The sequence below is a fragment of the Talaromyces stipitatus genome, genomic scaffold, assembly GCF_000003125.1.
Source record: "Talaromyces stipitatus ATCC 10500 scf_1105507295555 genomic scaffold, whole genome shotgun sequence".
NCBI lineage: Eukaryota > Fungi > Ascomycota > Eurotiomycetes > Eurotiales > Trichocomaceae > Talaromyces > Talaromyces stipitatus.
Genome location: NW_002990116.1, coordinates 4,201,938 through 4,216,784, shown reverse-complemented (window position 1 = coordinate 4,216,784; position 14,847 = coordinate 4,201,938). Strand labels below are relative to the sequence as shown.

At 43.1% G+C, this 14,847-nt stretch overlaps 7 protein-coding genes across 7 annotated transcripts, besides 2 other annotated features; 4 read left to right on the top strand and 3 right to left on the bottom strand.

Annotated features, from left to right (window-relative positions):
* Positions 1 to 1,371: 1,371 nt before the first annotated feature.
* On the top strand, positions 1,372 to 3,606 carry TSTA_126520 (neurolysin, putative; the record flags this gene model as incomplete). Its single annotated transcript, XM_002482891.1, has 4 exons — positions 1,372 to 2,541; positions 2,603 to 2,738; positions 2,799 to 3,300; positions 3,357 to 3,606. The coding sequence occupies 4 exons, from the start codon at positions 1,372 to 1,374 to the stop codon at positions 3,604 to 3,606; spliced, it is 2,058 nt and encodes a 685-aa protein (XP_002482936.1).
* Positions 3,607 to 3,801: 195 nt separating this feature from the next.
* Positions 3,802 to 4,937, bottom strand: TSTA_126510 (dihydrodiol dehydrogenase, putative; the record flags this gene model as incomplete). The annotated part of the gene is made up of 3 exons (XM_002482890.1): positions 3,802 to 4,565; positions 4,623 to 4,689; positions 4,761 to 4,937. The coding sequence occupies 3 exons, from the start codon at positions 4,935 to 4,937 to the stop codon at positions 3,802 to 3,804; spliced, it is 1,008 nt and encodes a 335-aa protein (XP_002482935.1).
* Positions 4,938 to 5,121: 184 nt separating this feature from the next.
* Positions 5,122 to 6,269, bottom strand: TSTA_126500 (uncharacterized protein; the record flags this gene model as incomplete). The annotated part of the gene is made up of 4 exons (XM_002482889.1): positions 5,122 to 5,207; positions 5,351 to 5,532; positions 5,685 to 5,945; positions 6,034 to 6,269. 4 exons carry the CDS (start codon positions 6,267 to 6,269, stop codon positions 5,122 to 5,124), a joined length of 765 nt encoding a protein of 254 aa, XP_002482934.1.
* A 1,742-nt stretch (positions 6,270 to 8,011) lies between these two features.
* Positions 8,012 to 8,641: a mobile genetic element.
* Positions 8,642 to 8,755: 114 nt separating this feature from the next.
* Positions 8,756 to 9,739: a mobile genetic element.
* Positions 8,954 to 9,997, top strand: TSTA_126490 (uncharacterized protein; the record flags this gene model as incomplete). The annotated part of the gene is made up of 4 exons (XM_002482888.1): positions 8,954 to 9,305; positions 9,342 to 9,488; positions 9,543 to 9,682; positions 9,818 to 9,997. 4 exons carry the CDS (start codon positions 8,954 to 8,956, stop codon positions 9,995 to 9,997), a joined length of 819 nt encoding a protein of 272 aa, XP_002482933.1.
* Positions 9,998 to 11,094: 1,097 nt separating this feature from the next.
* On the top strand, positions 11,095 to 11,737 carry TSTA_126480 (prolyl 4-hydroxylase alpha subunit, putative; the record flags this gene model as incomplete). The annotated part of the gene is made up of 2 exons (XM_002482887.1): positions 11,095 to 11,124; positions 11,165 to 11,737. 2 exons carry the CDS (start codon positions 11,095 to 11,097, stop codon positions 11,735 to 11,737), a joined length of 603 nt encoding a protein of 200 aa, XP_002482932.1.
* Positions 11,738 to 12,115: 378 nt separating this feature from the next.
* Positions 12,116 to 13,764, top strand: TSTA_126470 (map/microtubule affinity-regulating kinase, putative; the record flags this gene model as incomplete). The annotated part of the gene is made up of 3 exons (XM_002482886.1): positions 12,116 to 12,710; positions 13,056 to 13,279; positions 13,474 to 13,764. 3 exons carry the CDS (start codon positions 12,116 to 12,118, stop codon positions 13,762 to 13,764), a joined length of 1,110 nt encoding a protein of 369 aa, XP_002482931.1.
* A 554-nt stretch (positions 13,765 to 14,318) lies between these two features.
* TSTA_126460 (uncharacterized protein) lies at positions 14,319 to 14,824 on the bottom strand (the record flags this gene model as incomplete). Its single annotated transcript, XM_002482885.1, has 2 exons — positions 14,319 to 14,558; positions 14,618 to 14,824. 2 exons carry the CDS (start codon positions 14,822 to 14,824, stop codon positions 14,319 to 14,321), a joined length of 447 nt encoding a protein of 148 aa, XP_002482930.1.
* Positions 14,825 to 14,847: the final 23 nt, after the last annotated feature.

Genomic DNA, 14,847 nt, shown 5'->3' with positions numbered 1-14,847 from the left:
ATGGCACTGGAAGAATAGTATCATAAGTCAGAGCTTAGTCTTTCAAATGAGGCATGGGGACCCTTCTGACCATTTGGAAAAATGACGTCCGATTTTAGACGAGTGGCCTGCAATTCTGAGGCAGCAGCATACCTTCCGAGATGATATGATGCAAACAATGAGACGCCGGTGCAAAGTACGAAAATGGACCACCATATCCCTGATTTGAAAGTCTCTCGATGACCTTCTACTAGCGGACTGAGGTCAGATGGAGCTGTCGTCCCGCAGTTTGGACACTCCTTATTATCAGTATCCTGCGAGTCGACTTGAACATAAACTGGAAGCGATGATCTCGAGAAAAGCCCGAAACTGCGCAGCCACTGGGTCAAGAGTAGAGATTGAGAGGTATCCTGACTTGAAATCATGCTGCTAGATGATGGCAGTGTTTTGCGTGCATTAAACTCTTCTCCGACGGGATATTGCAAACTTTGTGAAGTAGGACTGAGAGCGGACCGCAGAAGTGATAGAAATTTACGCGTACTTTTACTTTGAATTGCATATGCAGATCTTGTCAACGTTCGCTCTACTCACGTCGGATTTTACAGTCCCCGTCTCGTTTTGACTCTCTGTGTAATGAAATGCGGTGGCACTTTTTCCTTGGAGCTGGTACCCTGACTAACTCAATGTTGGTTCTGGGCTAAGCTGTGGTGATTTGTCATGGTATGTTACTAATTAAGTCATGGTTTATAAGAAAAGAACAGCGTATGCGTAGCCAGCCTCTTTTCATTTGCGTGATATACGAGATATGCATGCAAGTGGAGGCAAGACAAGCATGGGTCTCGAGTCAACAAAAAGCAAGATTTTCCATATCTCTCCGGTTTTACCAAACGTACCATTTTCGGACTGATTAGTGATTACCCATGCATATTGCAGGATGTAAGAAACAAGATGAGGGGCAGTGGTATGCATCGCTAGTACTATAACTGACCAGTTAGTGCGACATGGTTCCGGTGCTAATGGAGTGTAACGAGTTGGTATTGTGTATTATACTGCTGTTAATAATACCGCCATGTGACCCGAGACTATCCTAGCCTGTGCACGCATTACTCGTGGCGTTGATACATCGTAAACTTTCCCCCATATCTTCGTGATAAGTATACATCCAAGTTCGTTACTTGTTCCTTGTCTATGCTCACAAGATATTAAAAGACGCGTCATCAAATCATCAGCCATTTTACTTTCTACTCTTTGAAAGGAGATCCCTAAAATTTTGAGAGCTGCTGTTTCTATTTTTGGTAATGGTGTTTAGAGATTACAACAATGAGGACTCCATCATCAGCCTCCCCTCCCACATTCGACATAACCCCATCAACACTACTACAACGCGCAGAAATGGCCACGAATCGACTACGAAGCGGCGTAACTCATTTAGTAGAGTCAGTTTCTCCTCAACAGGCGACTTTTGAGAATGCGATACGCCCACTAGCCGAGATTGACAATGAAGTCAAATCAAGCGTCCAATACATGGCGCTCTTTCAGGCAGTTTCTCCATCTCCTGAACTTCGCAAGGCATCTTCAGCTGCTATCAGCATTATAGATAAGGCATATTTGGCCTTATTTCAGCATGAAGGTCTTTTTGCCCTGGTCGGTGCAGCTCATGGAAATTACTCACGTTCACGAGACGACATAATAGATGAGGAAGATAGTCGCCTTCTTGACAGGTTCCATAGAATGTTTGTGGACAATGGCATCGAATTGGCTGGCTCGGCTCGCGAGCGCTATATTTGGATTTCACGTCGCTTGATTGACCTTCGGGTAGCCTTTATGGAGAATCTAAGTAACGACCCAGGGTATGTTTGGAAGGCCGAAAATGAGCTAGAGGGTGTACCTTTGGATACACTGGAGCTTGATAAGGATTATCTAAGTGCAGTTTTTCGAATATCTCTCGCAAAACCCAGTGTTAACTCTATATTGGTTAATTGCCATAATGCAGATACTCGTGCAGAGATCTTTCTCAAGAGTCAGACGTTATACCAGGAAAAGAATGTGCCTATTTTCCGCGAGATTATAAATTTGCGAGACGAGGCCGCACGTTTACTAGGATTCCCTTCATATGCGACACAGAAGTTAAGGCAGCAGCTTGTTAAATCTCCTGATAGAGTCCGCAGTCTGCTAGATCAACTTGACCGCGCTCTGCAGCCGATGGCACAGCAGGAGTTGCAGGTATTGCACAAAGTATTAATGAAGCCACCGCGTCTTTCAGACTTTGATTTTCAGCACAACCAAATACTAAAGGAGAAATACCACGTTGATCAGGAACTGGTTGCGGAATATTTTCCAGCACAAGTCACTATGAGACGTATGCTGAATATTTTCGAGACGCTATTTGCATTGGCAATTATAGAGCTTGATAACTTGACCGAAATCTGCAAATGGCATCCCGATGTGACGGCGTATGAAGTATGGGAGGCAAATAAATCCGTCTTTGTCGGGTATCTTTATATTGATATCTATCCCCGTCCGGGGAAGTATAACCATGCTGCCAACTTCAACATTTACCCTGTAAGTAGGCCTCAACCTTAATCTTTGATATTCTGCCTACCTGACGACTTGAATTGGCAAGAGCTATGTTGGCAGAGATGGAAAGCGAACTTCTGTTGCCTCGGCTCTAGTATGTAACGTCTCGAGGAACTCTGATGACCAGCCCCCTCTTCTTCGTCATCGAGAAGTGATTACAATATTTCATGAGCTAGGCCATGGTCAGCTACCATACCTCAGTCATCTTAGTTTTTGATTGTATGAGCTGAATAGAATTGTAGGAATACATGATCTCTTAGGAAAATCGAAGTATGCAATGTTTCATGGGCATCGAAACGTTTCGGATTTCTCTGAGGCCCCCAGTCAGCTACTGGAGTACTGGTGTTGGGTTCCTGAGTGCCTTAAACGACTAAGTTGTCATTATTCCTACCTTTCTCCCAAGTATCTCCAGCATTGGAAGACGGCAAAGGCTAGTAAAGATGCTCTGCAGCCTCCAATGGAAATTCCAGATGAGATTGTCCACAATCTTGTGGCTGCTAAGCAGCTGAACCAGGGCATTCTTACTCTAAGACAGGTAGCATTTAGCAAGTTTGATATGGAAATCCACAATCCAGCCTCCCATAATGAGATCGAAGCGATCGACTTCTCTAAGTTGTACAATTTGCTACTTCAAGATATGACTGGCCTTCAAGGACCACAGGATGGATTGAATTGGGGCAGTGGCCATGCCACCTCTTCCCACTACATATGGGGCCAAGAGGCCAATTACTACTCCTATTTATTGTACGTTTCCTTGACCATACTCGTAAACAAGCATGTGCTAACTTCTCTCATCTCAGCACCCGCATACTAGCTGCGGATATGTGGTATACGCATTTTCAGTCCGCTCCCTTGAATCAAGATGCTGGTTTGAAATATCGAAAAATGATCTTGAATTATGGTGGAAGTCAGGATGAATGGAAACTACTCACAAGCTTTCTAGGAAGAGATCCCACTATTCAGGCATATCTTAAAGACATTGGAGCGATTACCCTTGAAAACAAAGGCGAAGAGAATACATTTGAGAGGTTTGGAAATAATGTACCCTAAAAACCATTTTACGAGACTTCCTTACATTTATCTCAATCTTATACACCATACAAAGAATGCATGTAGTCTGTTAGCTAGAGAAACTCGTCCATGAAATACGCTCCGCACATCTGTGGCTACCTGTTCTGGTAAAACGTTGGGCATATACATATATCCACATGCACTAGATACTTTGCTGTGAGGTAACCTGGAAAATTATGCCCCGTCCAACCCCGAGTATAGTTCCACACCCCATTCCTGACTTGGGTTATTGAACCTGTGTTTTTCATCGCGAGCATCAATGATTTGTATTTCCTTCGCTGTCAGTCGGACATGCTGCGCTTGGAAATTCTCTGAAACTCTAGCAACATGCTCGCTCTTTGGAATCATAATGACTCCACGATGCATTCCCCAGGCCAATACAAGTTGAGCAACACTGATGCCCTTTCCATCCGCCAATGAGACCAATAATGGGTCCTGTAGCATCGGGGTCTCTGAAGAATGGTATATAGGGTTCATGTTTCCAAGTGGCGAATACGCAATGACTCGGATGCCATGCTGGAGGTTCCATTTCACGAAATCTGACTGTTGCAGATATGGATGAGTCTCAAACTCATGGACTGTCGGTTGGATATGTGCATAACTTCGAATTTGCTGGAGTTGAGCCTTGTTAAAGTTGCAAACTCCGATTTGCCGTACGATTCCTTCACGCACTAAATCCTCCATAGCAAACCATGTCTGGAGAAGGCTAGAATCGGAATCAACGACTATCTCGCGGCCGGTATCTGGATAGAACGCTACAGGCCAGTGCATGAGGTACAAGTCAAGGTAGCTCAATCCAAGGTCTTTTAGAGTTTTCTCGACAGCGGGACGAACGGCAGAGGGATCGTGTGCGTCATTCCAGAGTTTCCCTGTCACCCATAGCGAAGATCTAGGAATTCTAGACTGCGCTATGCCTTGTCCAATTTCCTTTTCGTTACCTTAAAGGGTCCAATTAGCCCAATCAGCTTTATGTAAACAGGAATATTCACACATACCATAGATGAGTGCCGCATCAATATGTCGGTACCCTTCCTCAATAGCTACTTTCACAACCTCAGCCGTCTTTGGATTTTTGTTAGCATATGATCGAGCATCTGGTCTTTTGTAATGTACTAGAAAAGTTGAAGACGAACCTTGGATTTTGGGATTTGCCAAGTGCCTAGTCCAATGGGTGGAATGTAGAGTAGTGGATTAACGCTATCCACTCCCTCGGATCCGAGAACTGGCAAGTTCTGCTTATATTGTTGGAACAGAAGAATAGTAATCAACAAAGCCGTAAAGGTGCAGACAGCAATTACAAGCCCTCGCATCTTTTTTGATTGATGGTGCATGAACATTTCTAATCTATGCCCAGGTGATGTGTCTGTGCAAGAAAGGTGATAGTGCCAGTTCACCCGTGGACTAGTTTGTAGTTCCCGGGTAAGGGGGGCCAGAGGCATTTTAAATATATCTAGGCAGGCCTTCTCTATATGCGTAGCAGCCCATAGGTCTTATTCAGCCAGTAGACTCATCATGCGTCAAATCCTCGGCGGAGCGCTTATCGTGCTTCAGATGTCTGATTTGCCATACAAATTCCATTTCTGGATATCAAGATTAGTACTACTTTTCCAGTAGTGTCTGGTGACCTCCAATTTACTCAAACATATTGGTGACTTAGAATCAACAAGGGCGTATCAAAATGTTGTGGATTTGGGTTACTTTTCTGCAAATGATGTTCATAAACTATCCTCTAACTTCACTAGTTTTGAAAATACTGAGGTGGCCAAAAGTTCATTACCACCTTTCTCCCTTCTCCTACAGGTAACGAAGAATGTAAAGTCCTCTCGTCTCCCGTCCCATTCGCCTGCAAATTCACCCAAAACACCGCGTTGCCTCGCCTTGGTGGGAATAGCAAACCCTTCCCACCTTCACCAATCCTAAACCTCGAGCTTTGGTCGTCTCTTCCGCTAAGTGTATCATTCAAACCATTAATAAGAGGAAAATACGTCTCTCCTTGAGTGCAATTGTCCTCCAAGTAGGCCAATATCGTTGTCCTCCGGTTATATAGTCGGCCAGACCTATTCTGGGGCTCGAGCCACCAGTCATAATGCAAATTTACCTTCTGGTTGGGCTCGTATTTCACCAGCTGGGGATTTCCATAGTCTCCAAGTATCCGTTGCGAGCCGCCATGAAATTCCAATGCCCTGTTCCCAATACAAGTCATCACTGGATCTGTCTTCTCGATGTAGGCGGAACTAGAGGTCCGCCCTTCGTCCGCAAATGCCGCATCGGAAAGGGAGTCGCCTTGGTATGTCAACATTCGTTCATATCGAAATTCTCTAAGCTCAGATTTCAGTACTCGTATATATTCCAAGACTTCGCTTATATTGACAAGTTTGGCCACACACGAAACGGAGAACAACAAACCCTTTTTTGAGCAACCAAGTAATTTCCTCTTCTGACATAAAGCTATTGATGTAAATGACTAGAGGATCTTGTGAGATGATCTCCACTGTGTATTGATGATTTGAGCATTCTGTTCGCAGATAATTTTCTGCATTGAATGGCAACTGTTGGGATTTGGGCAAAAGTAATAGTAAAGCAGCAACGATCGCCCCTAAAACAAAAAGCATAGAAGAAGGTTTGGCCTGCGTCAATGACATTTTTTTGGAGTTGCTCAAGATAGACCATCATCAACCTTGTTTGAGTATTAAATAACTGGAATATTACAGGAAATGGTATGGCAATACGCAGTAAATACAGGTTGTGCTACTGTATGATCCTATGCACTGAAACGATGGCGCTGGTGCTAGTAATGCACAATGCAAGTCTTAGCCTTGGAAATAAGCCAACATTATCATAGATTAGGAAGCCGAGAAACAGATCATGTTTTGTGGGTAGACCTCGGCAAAACCCAACCCCCTGAGCCCAAGCCCAGCCCAGAACCCAACTGGGTAGCCCAGTTGGGTTACCCAGGTTGTTTCATTTTAGTATAATTTTCCCAACTAGGCCACGCCAAGACGTATAATTCTGCTGACTAACTTCAATAAAATACTGTTATTTACACCTGTTCCAGTCACCTCCGTGGTTTCGATTAATATATAGTCCTTAAACATACGGAATCTTGAGTAATTCGGCTGTTTCTTTATAAATCAACACTGGTAATTATCTATTATCTTAAGGTCTCAAGATAATATTACCGTGTTGTGGTGGTTAATAAGCTATATCTGTCAAGGTACTCTTTATCACTGTAGAAATATATTTAAACTGCAGAGTATAGTAGGACTCAAATGTTAGGTCGTGTCTGAGGTGGACGCCAGTTCACCTAAGGGAGAACTGGGAGTGATGGATAGTGAGAAAGGTGGTATTGTTCATTACCAAGCTAACGACTAAGATAACCGAGAAGAAGAGATGGTAGGAAGAAGAATCTTCTATACCTAGTGATGATATTTTTCTATAGAAAAGCTCGAACTTAGAAGAATATCGAAGGAAACTGGGCTTTCTGGATATTATGGGCCCGTTCCGGAACATGTTCTGGGTGATCTGTTGGGTAGCCCAGAAAACCCAGTGTATTTAGATGATACTATCCAATCATACCATTTATTCTATCTGTAGGAGGGTCAAAATATAATAGATCAATAACTTCAATTTGGCTGCTAGCTAACCAGTGTGATCATGTGCCCCCCATCTATCATCTAAATATTTTATTTTCTAGACTTATAGATTTCTGTAAGTTAATTATTGCTTACTTTACTCTCAACCCTAGCATTTATTTTACCATGTCTCAATTCTCTGACTCTTTCACTTCATCCTTATATGAATCTAATAGTATTGACACCTTCACAAATATCCCACAAGACAATCTTACACCCAATCTTTCTTATAGCTAACAGAGTTTTAATTCAGATAACGATTATTCTATGTTTCAAACTCCAGCGCCACCACCGACCCCCTCCCTCCAGCGCGTCGGGCCTGATCGCAAGAAATCCTACGTGCTTTATACTACGATGTCAAAGATGGAATTTGTTGAATGGTGGCTTAAAACAGAGTATGGAGCAAAGAAAAGAATACGTTGGGATAGTAATAGGCGCTCCTCAAGCATGTAGGATAGCTTTGATTAAGTTGCGCAGGCCAGTGATGGCAAAGCAAAGCTTATGTGCAAGAAATGTGGTGGTATACTTAATCATCCACATAATAATGAGCATGGCACATCAACTATGGCAAGACATCTAAAAGGGTCGCAATGCCGTAATCTCTCTGCCAATCATATAAAGCAGAAAGACATTATGTCACTTGTACAAGACATGGTAAGCTATCTCAAGTTCTCAACCCTCTATTATACATTAACTAATATTAATAGCCGCAATGTCTTATAACAATACCGGCTTTCTCTTAGCAAGCATGGGAGGAGAAGCTTCTTACCTTTATTACAAGGGCAAAGCTTCCTTTTCAACTTATTGAACACTCTGAGTTTCAAGAATTAATTGAATTTGCCTGACTTGCTCCTTCACAGCCTAATATTCCTTCCTCCCAAACCATTTAATAGTAGTTACAGGACACAACCAAGATATAGCAACAAAAGATGTTTGATACGCTTCCATCTGGTACAAAGCTATTAATTGCCCTTGATTGCTGGACATCTCCATTTTAATAGGCATTTATAGCAATCACAGGATATTTTATTGACGACAAATGGAATTATCAAGAAATTTTGCTTGGTTTCGAACCACTTCATGGATCTCACTCTGGTGCCAACCTAAGTGCTGTTCTTTTTGACCTGCTTCAGCAGTATAAAATTATAGATCGCGTGCTTTCTATCACAACAGATAATGTAGCAAATAATGTTACATTAATGGAAAGTATACAAGATTCAATCCAGTCAAATCAAATCAGTACTGACACTGCAATTATCCGTGTTCCCTGCATTACGTATGTGATCCAGCTTAGTTTACAGAAGCTTCTTGGTCAGATGAAAGCCAATCCAAAGAATGAGACAATAGAGATCAATTGGTCAGAGGCCCGATCGCAGTCACTGCGAGCAAGGCAGCAAAAGCGAGAAATTGCTGATACCCTTAATAAAGTGAGTCTTTAAGTGATTGTTTACTACATAGCATTTGCATTATATTAATTATTGCTCCACTATTAGATGAGAGCGCTTGCAATCTTTATTAATGCAAGCCCTCAACGTCGTGAAGCCTTCTATGATCTCCAGACTGAAGCGCCAAAGCTTGTACCAATCCAAGATGTTAAGACTCGCTGGAATTCCACCTTCTTAATGCTGCGAAGAGCAAAGAGACTATAGCCAATCTTTGATCAGTTCTGCTCGCAAAATAGGCATGATCACTTAATGCTTGACCAAGAAGAATGGCGCCAGATTGAGTATCTTCTTTGGATTACTCAACCATTCTTTAAATTTACTACCGCGCTTTCTCAAACAAAAGATGTGATCTTCCATGTTATCTTCAGTATCTACAATAAACTTTTTGATCATCTTGAAGTATCAATCTGTCGGCTTCAGCGGAAGAAAGTAGCCTGGAAGAAGCTTATGCTTAGTGCTCTACATGCAGCAAAGGAGAAGCTATCTGTCTACTATAGGGAAATAGATAAGGTCTATGGTGATCTGTTTGCAATTGGGACAATCCTTGCACCGCAAAACAAGCTTCAGTTCTTTAATAATAAGGATTGGGGTCCTGAATTACGTAATTAATATCGCAAAAGCTTTGAAACCTATGTAGGTCTATATAAGGAACGCTTGTCAGCTACACAAGGCTCTCCACAGATACCTTCTTTAGGTGTCCAGACATCAAAGATTGATGCGCTTTTTGCTCCTGATTTTAATCAATTAGTGAGTAGTGACGAGGCTACACAGTACCTTGAGAGTGGTAAGTAATATTATTTCTCCTACTGGCGCTTTACTGATTAATATCCTCTAATAGAAATGGCCCCAATTGCTCCACGGACATTCTGGAAAGAGCATGAACACAAATTTCTAGCTCTTGCAAACATGGTACATGATATACTCTTAATACCTGCCACTGGCGCTGGTATTGAGCGGCTTTTTAATTCTACTCGAGATGTCTGCCATTATCGTTGAGGCTCACTTAATTCTATGACAATCCAAGATCTAATGCTATTCATGTGTACATCAAGGTTTGAAGTGGAAGAAAAGGAACTTTCCCTTATAAAATAATATCTTTTGAATGAGGAACAGCAAGCACTTGATGAAGAGAAAGATGCTCAACAGCTTCAAGATACTCTTGAGCCAATCAGTGATAATGAAGATGATGGCCTGGAGATTAGTATAGACCAACTGGCTACTCAACAGCTATCTAAGCGTGCTCAGGGCACGAGACGAATGAGTATGGTGTCAAATGGGGAGCAAGAGTACTAGGAACCTATTTCATCTGATGATGAAGCAGTTCTTCCTTTACCTGACACGCAACCACATATCTCAGGACAAAATCGGAAGCGTATAAGGCGTGAGGATGATCAGTTCCTTCACTACTAGTTGTTAGAGAAGAAATAGAAGGGCAATTAAAAATGATTTTCTTAAAATTCTTATTCTTCCACTCCTCGACTATACATATAATGATATAAAGTAATACAGTTTAAATACATATAAATACAAGACGGGACTACATAATTAATGCATATCACATGATCTATAATGTTTGTCTGGTTTATCTACCCAACTGGGTTACCCAAAACCCAGTTGGGTTCTATATGAAAGCCCAGAACCCAACTCAGAACACCCCCCTTGAGCCCAAAACCCAGCCCAAGTTGGGTTTGACACATGTTTCAGTTGGGTTACCCGGAACACCTGCCTAGGTCTATTTGTGGGACCTGAGTCTATGTACCTACCCTGCATCTACTTTGGCTTTGAGCACAGATTATCTATCATACTAAGTATGGGCTATATTTCGTGGAAATTAAGCGAGATGCTTCCTGACAATAGACCTAGCAATCTAGTAGCAACACTAGAACCAGAAAGGAAGCTCGGAAGTTTCTTATTCGGGCTATTGATTGCACTTGGTTATTATTACCTTCTGGTCAAATCTGTCCAGTCATATGATTCGTGCAGCCAAAGAAGTGTTTACTTTCACATTGCTCCGGTAGGAAGAGAGACAGGTCCATCGGTTCCAAACTCAAGCATATCTCCCAGCCAGCCTGCTTCTTTATCATTCAACTTCAGCTGGAAGAGTATTTTTCGAGATGGTACTGTACTTGATTCTTTTCATGATCCCCAATTCGATCATCAACTAACCAATAAGATGGATAGATGAAGTCAGTGCAATATGTTTCACTGTATTTGGCAGTAGTGATAATTCCATTAGTTGCCGTGATATTCCCTTTTCAGTCCATTTGGGATACTTGGACGAAGCTCAACCGGATGAACAATGAATCCATCGCATGTGACACACAGAGCTATTCTACAGAAATTATCTCTCTGGATCCAGTGGCTATCTATATCAACGAATTTCTGTCACCATGGGAGGTGAAATATCTGCTTCATTTGGCGTACGTATGTCGAAAAATGTTCATATGGTTGTATTCTAAGCACTACCTCAGGGAAACCCAAGGAAACTTTGTCTACTCTGAAGACAAACATCCGGACCAAAAGGCTCAGAAGTCACGTCGTACCGCAAGCTCTACTATGCTTTCAGACGAGGACCCGGTGGTACAATGTATTGCCGGGCGTGCTACAAAATTCGTGGGATTTATGGACCATGACGGGGTCGAGTCATTCCAGCTTGTCAAATATCAGGAGAATGAGCGGCATGATCCTCATCATGACTGGTTTTTCGAGCCTAGAAAGAAACCATCTGGCCAGACTTGTAATCGAGTTGCGAGCTTTTTTCTCTATTTAGGCGAGAACCCTATCGGAGGAGAAACATGCTTTCACCATCTATATCCTGCCCCTGTCGACGCCGACCCGAGCAAGTTCAGTAACATCAACAGTGATGATGGGCTGGGGTTCGCTGTAAAGCCGATTACAGGTAACGCGATGTTTTGGATGAATCTGCACGCGAACAACACAGGGGATGTACGAACCATACATTCTGCATTGCCCATCAGAGCGGGAGTGAAATATGGAATCAATATTCTGCTGAAGCGTTGCTATGGGATTTAATTACCCCGTTCTACAATGCTGTGTCCTAATCATCACTTATCGTACCTATCTTAATGTTTCTCTTTAATTTCATGTATTGAGTATAGTATCGTAGAATTCACCAACTAAATTGAAAACAATGTGTGCCTGTCAGGTGATCTGAAAAGGGCGTATATTGTCAGGCTACTTTGTCGAGCAGTGTTTCTGAACTTGGACAACAATGCTAAACTGCTTAAAACAATTTCTGCGGAATATATGCCTACTCAACCCTGTCAGACAGCACGTATGCCTGGAGGTTTCTAATTATTATATAACGCGTCCCACATCCTGGTCTCGTTCAATTACATATACGTCAGGCATGAATTTTCGGGAAAGCACACGCACAGGCACTACGACATCATGAAGTTTCTTGCTTTATTTCTAAAACACATAGCTCCCTTTGTCATCCTCAACATCATAATCATATCGTGGATTTCTGGGGATTACTGGCGCGCCTCGCAGCTGGAAAGATATGGCTCCATGTACGGAGTTCAGGCGACCGGAGCTACTGCAACAGTCTATCACTACAAAGTACGCAATGGCACCTCATATGCGGTCAAATTGTTCAATAAGAAACGGGCAGGGGTATCCGAGGAAGAGTATGTGAATGAGGTTAGAAGTGAAGTCGCTACAGCAGGCAAACTCCGCCACCCGCGAATCTTGAAAGTCATCGATCTCTTCGAAGAGAGGGGCAGATGGTACATGGTCATGCCGTACTTGCCGACGACGCTGTTCGATCACAGTCTGGGAAATGATCGGCTTCTTTCTCCAGAGGAGACGGAATGTGCCTTCCAACAAATCGTAGAAGGGGTGTCGTACCTTCACGAGCGGGGGTTGGCTCATCTGGATCTCAAACTGAGCAATATCCTACTTGATGCAAGTGGAGGGGTCAAGATCATCGATTTTGGACAAGCTCGGTGGTTTAACCATTCACACCGGGAAAAGGCTGTCCAAGGTATGTTGACCGGTTTCAACTTACACGGAATCGGCTCCACCTGGGCATACTTCTTCCATTAGAAAGTCAGCCCACATGCAATGTATGTGTGACGGCTGGTGCTGAGGCTATACAGAAGATGGTGAGATTTGCTGACTTGAGAGGTCTGGACAGAGGTCACGTGATCAGGGTTGGGCGAGAAGGGGCACGTGAGCGCGCCACTGATATCTGGGACCAGGGATAGCTTCATGTTTACACTCTTTCCTTTTCCTCCCTATGCTTAGATTTCTCGTATTAACTTCCAAATAACATTTGATTGAGCCTTCACAGTATGCAGGAGTCTAACCAACACAAATCTAACATTAGGTCGTTTTGGAACTCCACCGAATGTTCCTTTGGAAGCATATCAAACCTCGGCATATGACCCATTTGCTGCTGATGTCTGGGCAGTTGGAATAATTTATTGCCAGTTAGTTCTACCCTCAGTTCCTTGGAATTTAGGTTTTCATTCGCGAGACGAATTCTCGATCTTTTCGCCCTCAGTACAAACTTACGGATCACCGAGAGGTCTTGATCATTTTCAATCGACGGTACACATGATATTGCAGCACATCCCACTGCCAGCTCGTTCTCTTATCAGCGGAATGCTGTATGTGGATCCTGAAAAGCGACTTAGGATGGAGCAAGTGCTAGCCGATGAGTGGTTGAACGGTCTCAAACATTATCCCAATTGAGACCAGAATCCAAATGCGCCGGGCACTGGACATGGTAGTAGTTCGTTTAGTGCTTTAGCAAACATTTCAGCTACAATTTATATCAAGATGCCAACAAGTTCATGATGACATGGCGTAGAGTCAGAAAACATATCGAGACAAGCCGAGCTACTGCGCAGGGCCTTGCATCAAAGCATACTCGTGCCGTAAACGGATACATACGTGGTACATACATAAGCCAGGATGGAGATGGCCTAATGCGTGAATTTGGGCTGTGGCGCTGTTGGGTCTGTTGGTCCGGCGGATATAACTGGACATGTACTAAGAATAAGCGCATCATTTTTGTAAACCAAGATCGATAGGATCCTTATTACCTAGCTCAGACCCACACCCAGAAGCAGCGCCACATGTAATTTATGCAGCACAGAGTGACATCCATGTATTGGTGCATATTTATTAATTCTATAGATGTAACAACCAACATGCCTGATAAACCTACTAAGGGGTTAGGGTTAGAACAGAGAGAGGCAAAAGTATGGATACTTTAGCTGGTCATGGTCAGGGTTCAGCTGGCTTAGTCCCTCCGGGCGTAATAAATCATCATCATCATCATCCTAGAAGACAAGCAGAGAGATAAGGACAAGAACGTTGAGAACGCTCCATCAAGAATCTATCAATCCCCAAAGGGGAGCGTACAACTGATATTTCTACTACTGCTCATAATCCTCGGCAACCAGATCTTCCTCTAGAATCTTAACAAATGCGATACCGACGTCTACCTGTATGGCGGACAGTCCCGTGAATTTCTTCGAACTTTCAATCAGGCTCTGTTTGGCTCAAAGGCCAGAGTCTGATTTATGAGATGAGATATGATATTTATACACCTTTCACAGCACTAACATGGTACAATTTACAGCTACTGGAGAAGTCCTTGTTCCACCAGGTAATTCTGAAATTTCGGAAAGAAGTGCTGGTAGAACGCAGAATCTACCATTTCCTCCAACCTTTTAACCTTCATTCCATCTTCAGTCAGCCATACGAAAATGGCATATTCGTTTGTCCATTTCTCCTCAGGAACGGGCGTATCTGCAGAGGACGTTGCATATACAGCGGCCGTACCGTTGGCCGCGTCGTGAACGATATTCTTGATGTTCAACTAGCCATCAATTAACACTATATCCGTATAGCTGAAATTGCAGATTTTGGTACTCCTACCTTCCAATTTTTCAGGTTTTCCACGAGCTTAGGATAGATAAACTGAGCATGGGCACGTGTTCGCACTGGCTGCTGCAGCGACAGAGGCAGTAGACGCTGCTCAAAGTCATCTGCCCAGAGATCTATGGTATCCTGCGCTTTTCCACTCTCCCATGCTGCCAAAAATTTGCTAATCGTCTCTTTCTGGACGTCGATGGAAGCAGGCATCTTGATCGTCTTGACAGATTTTG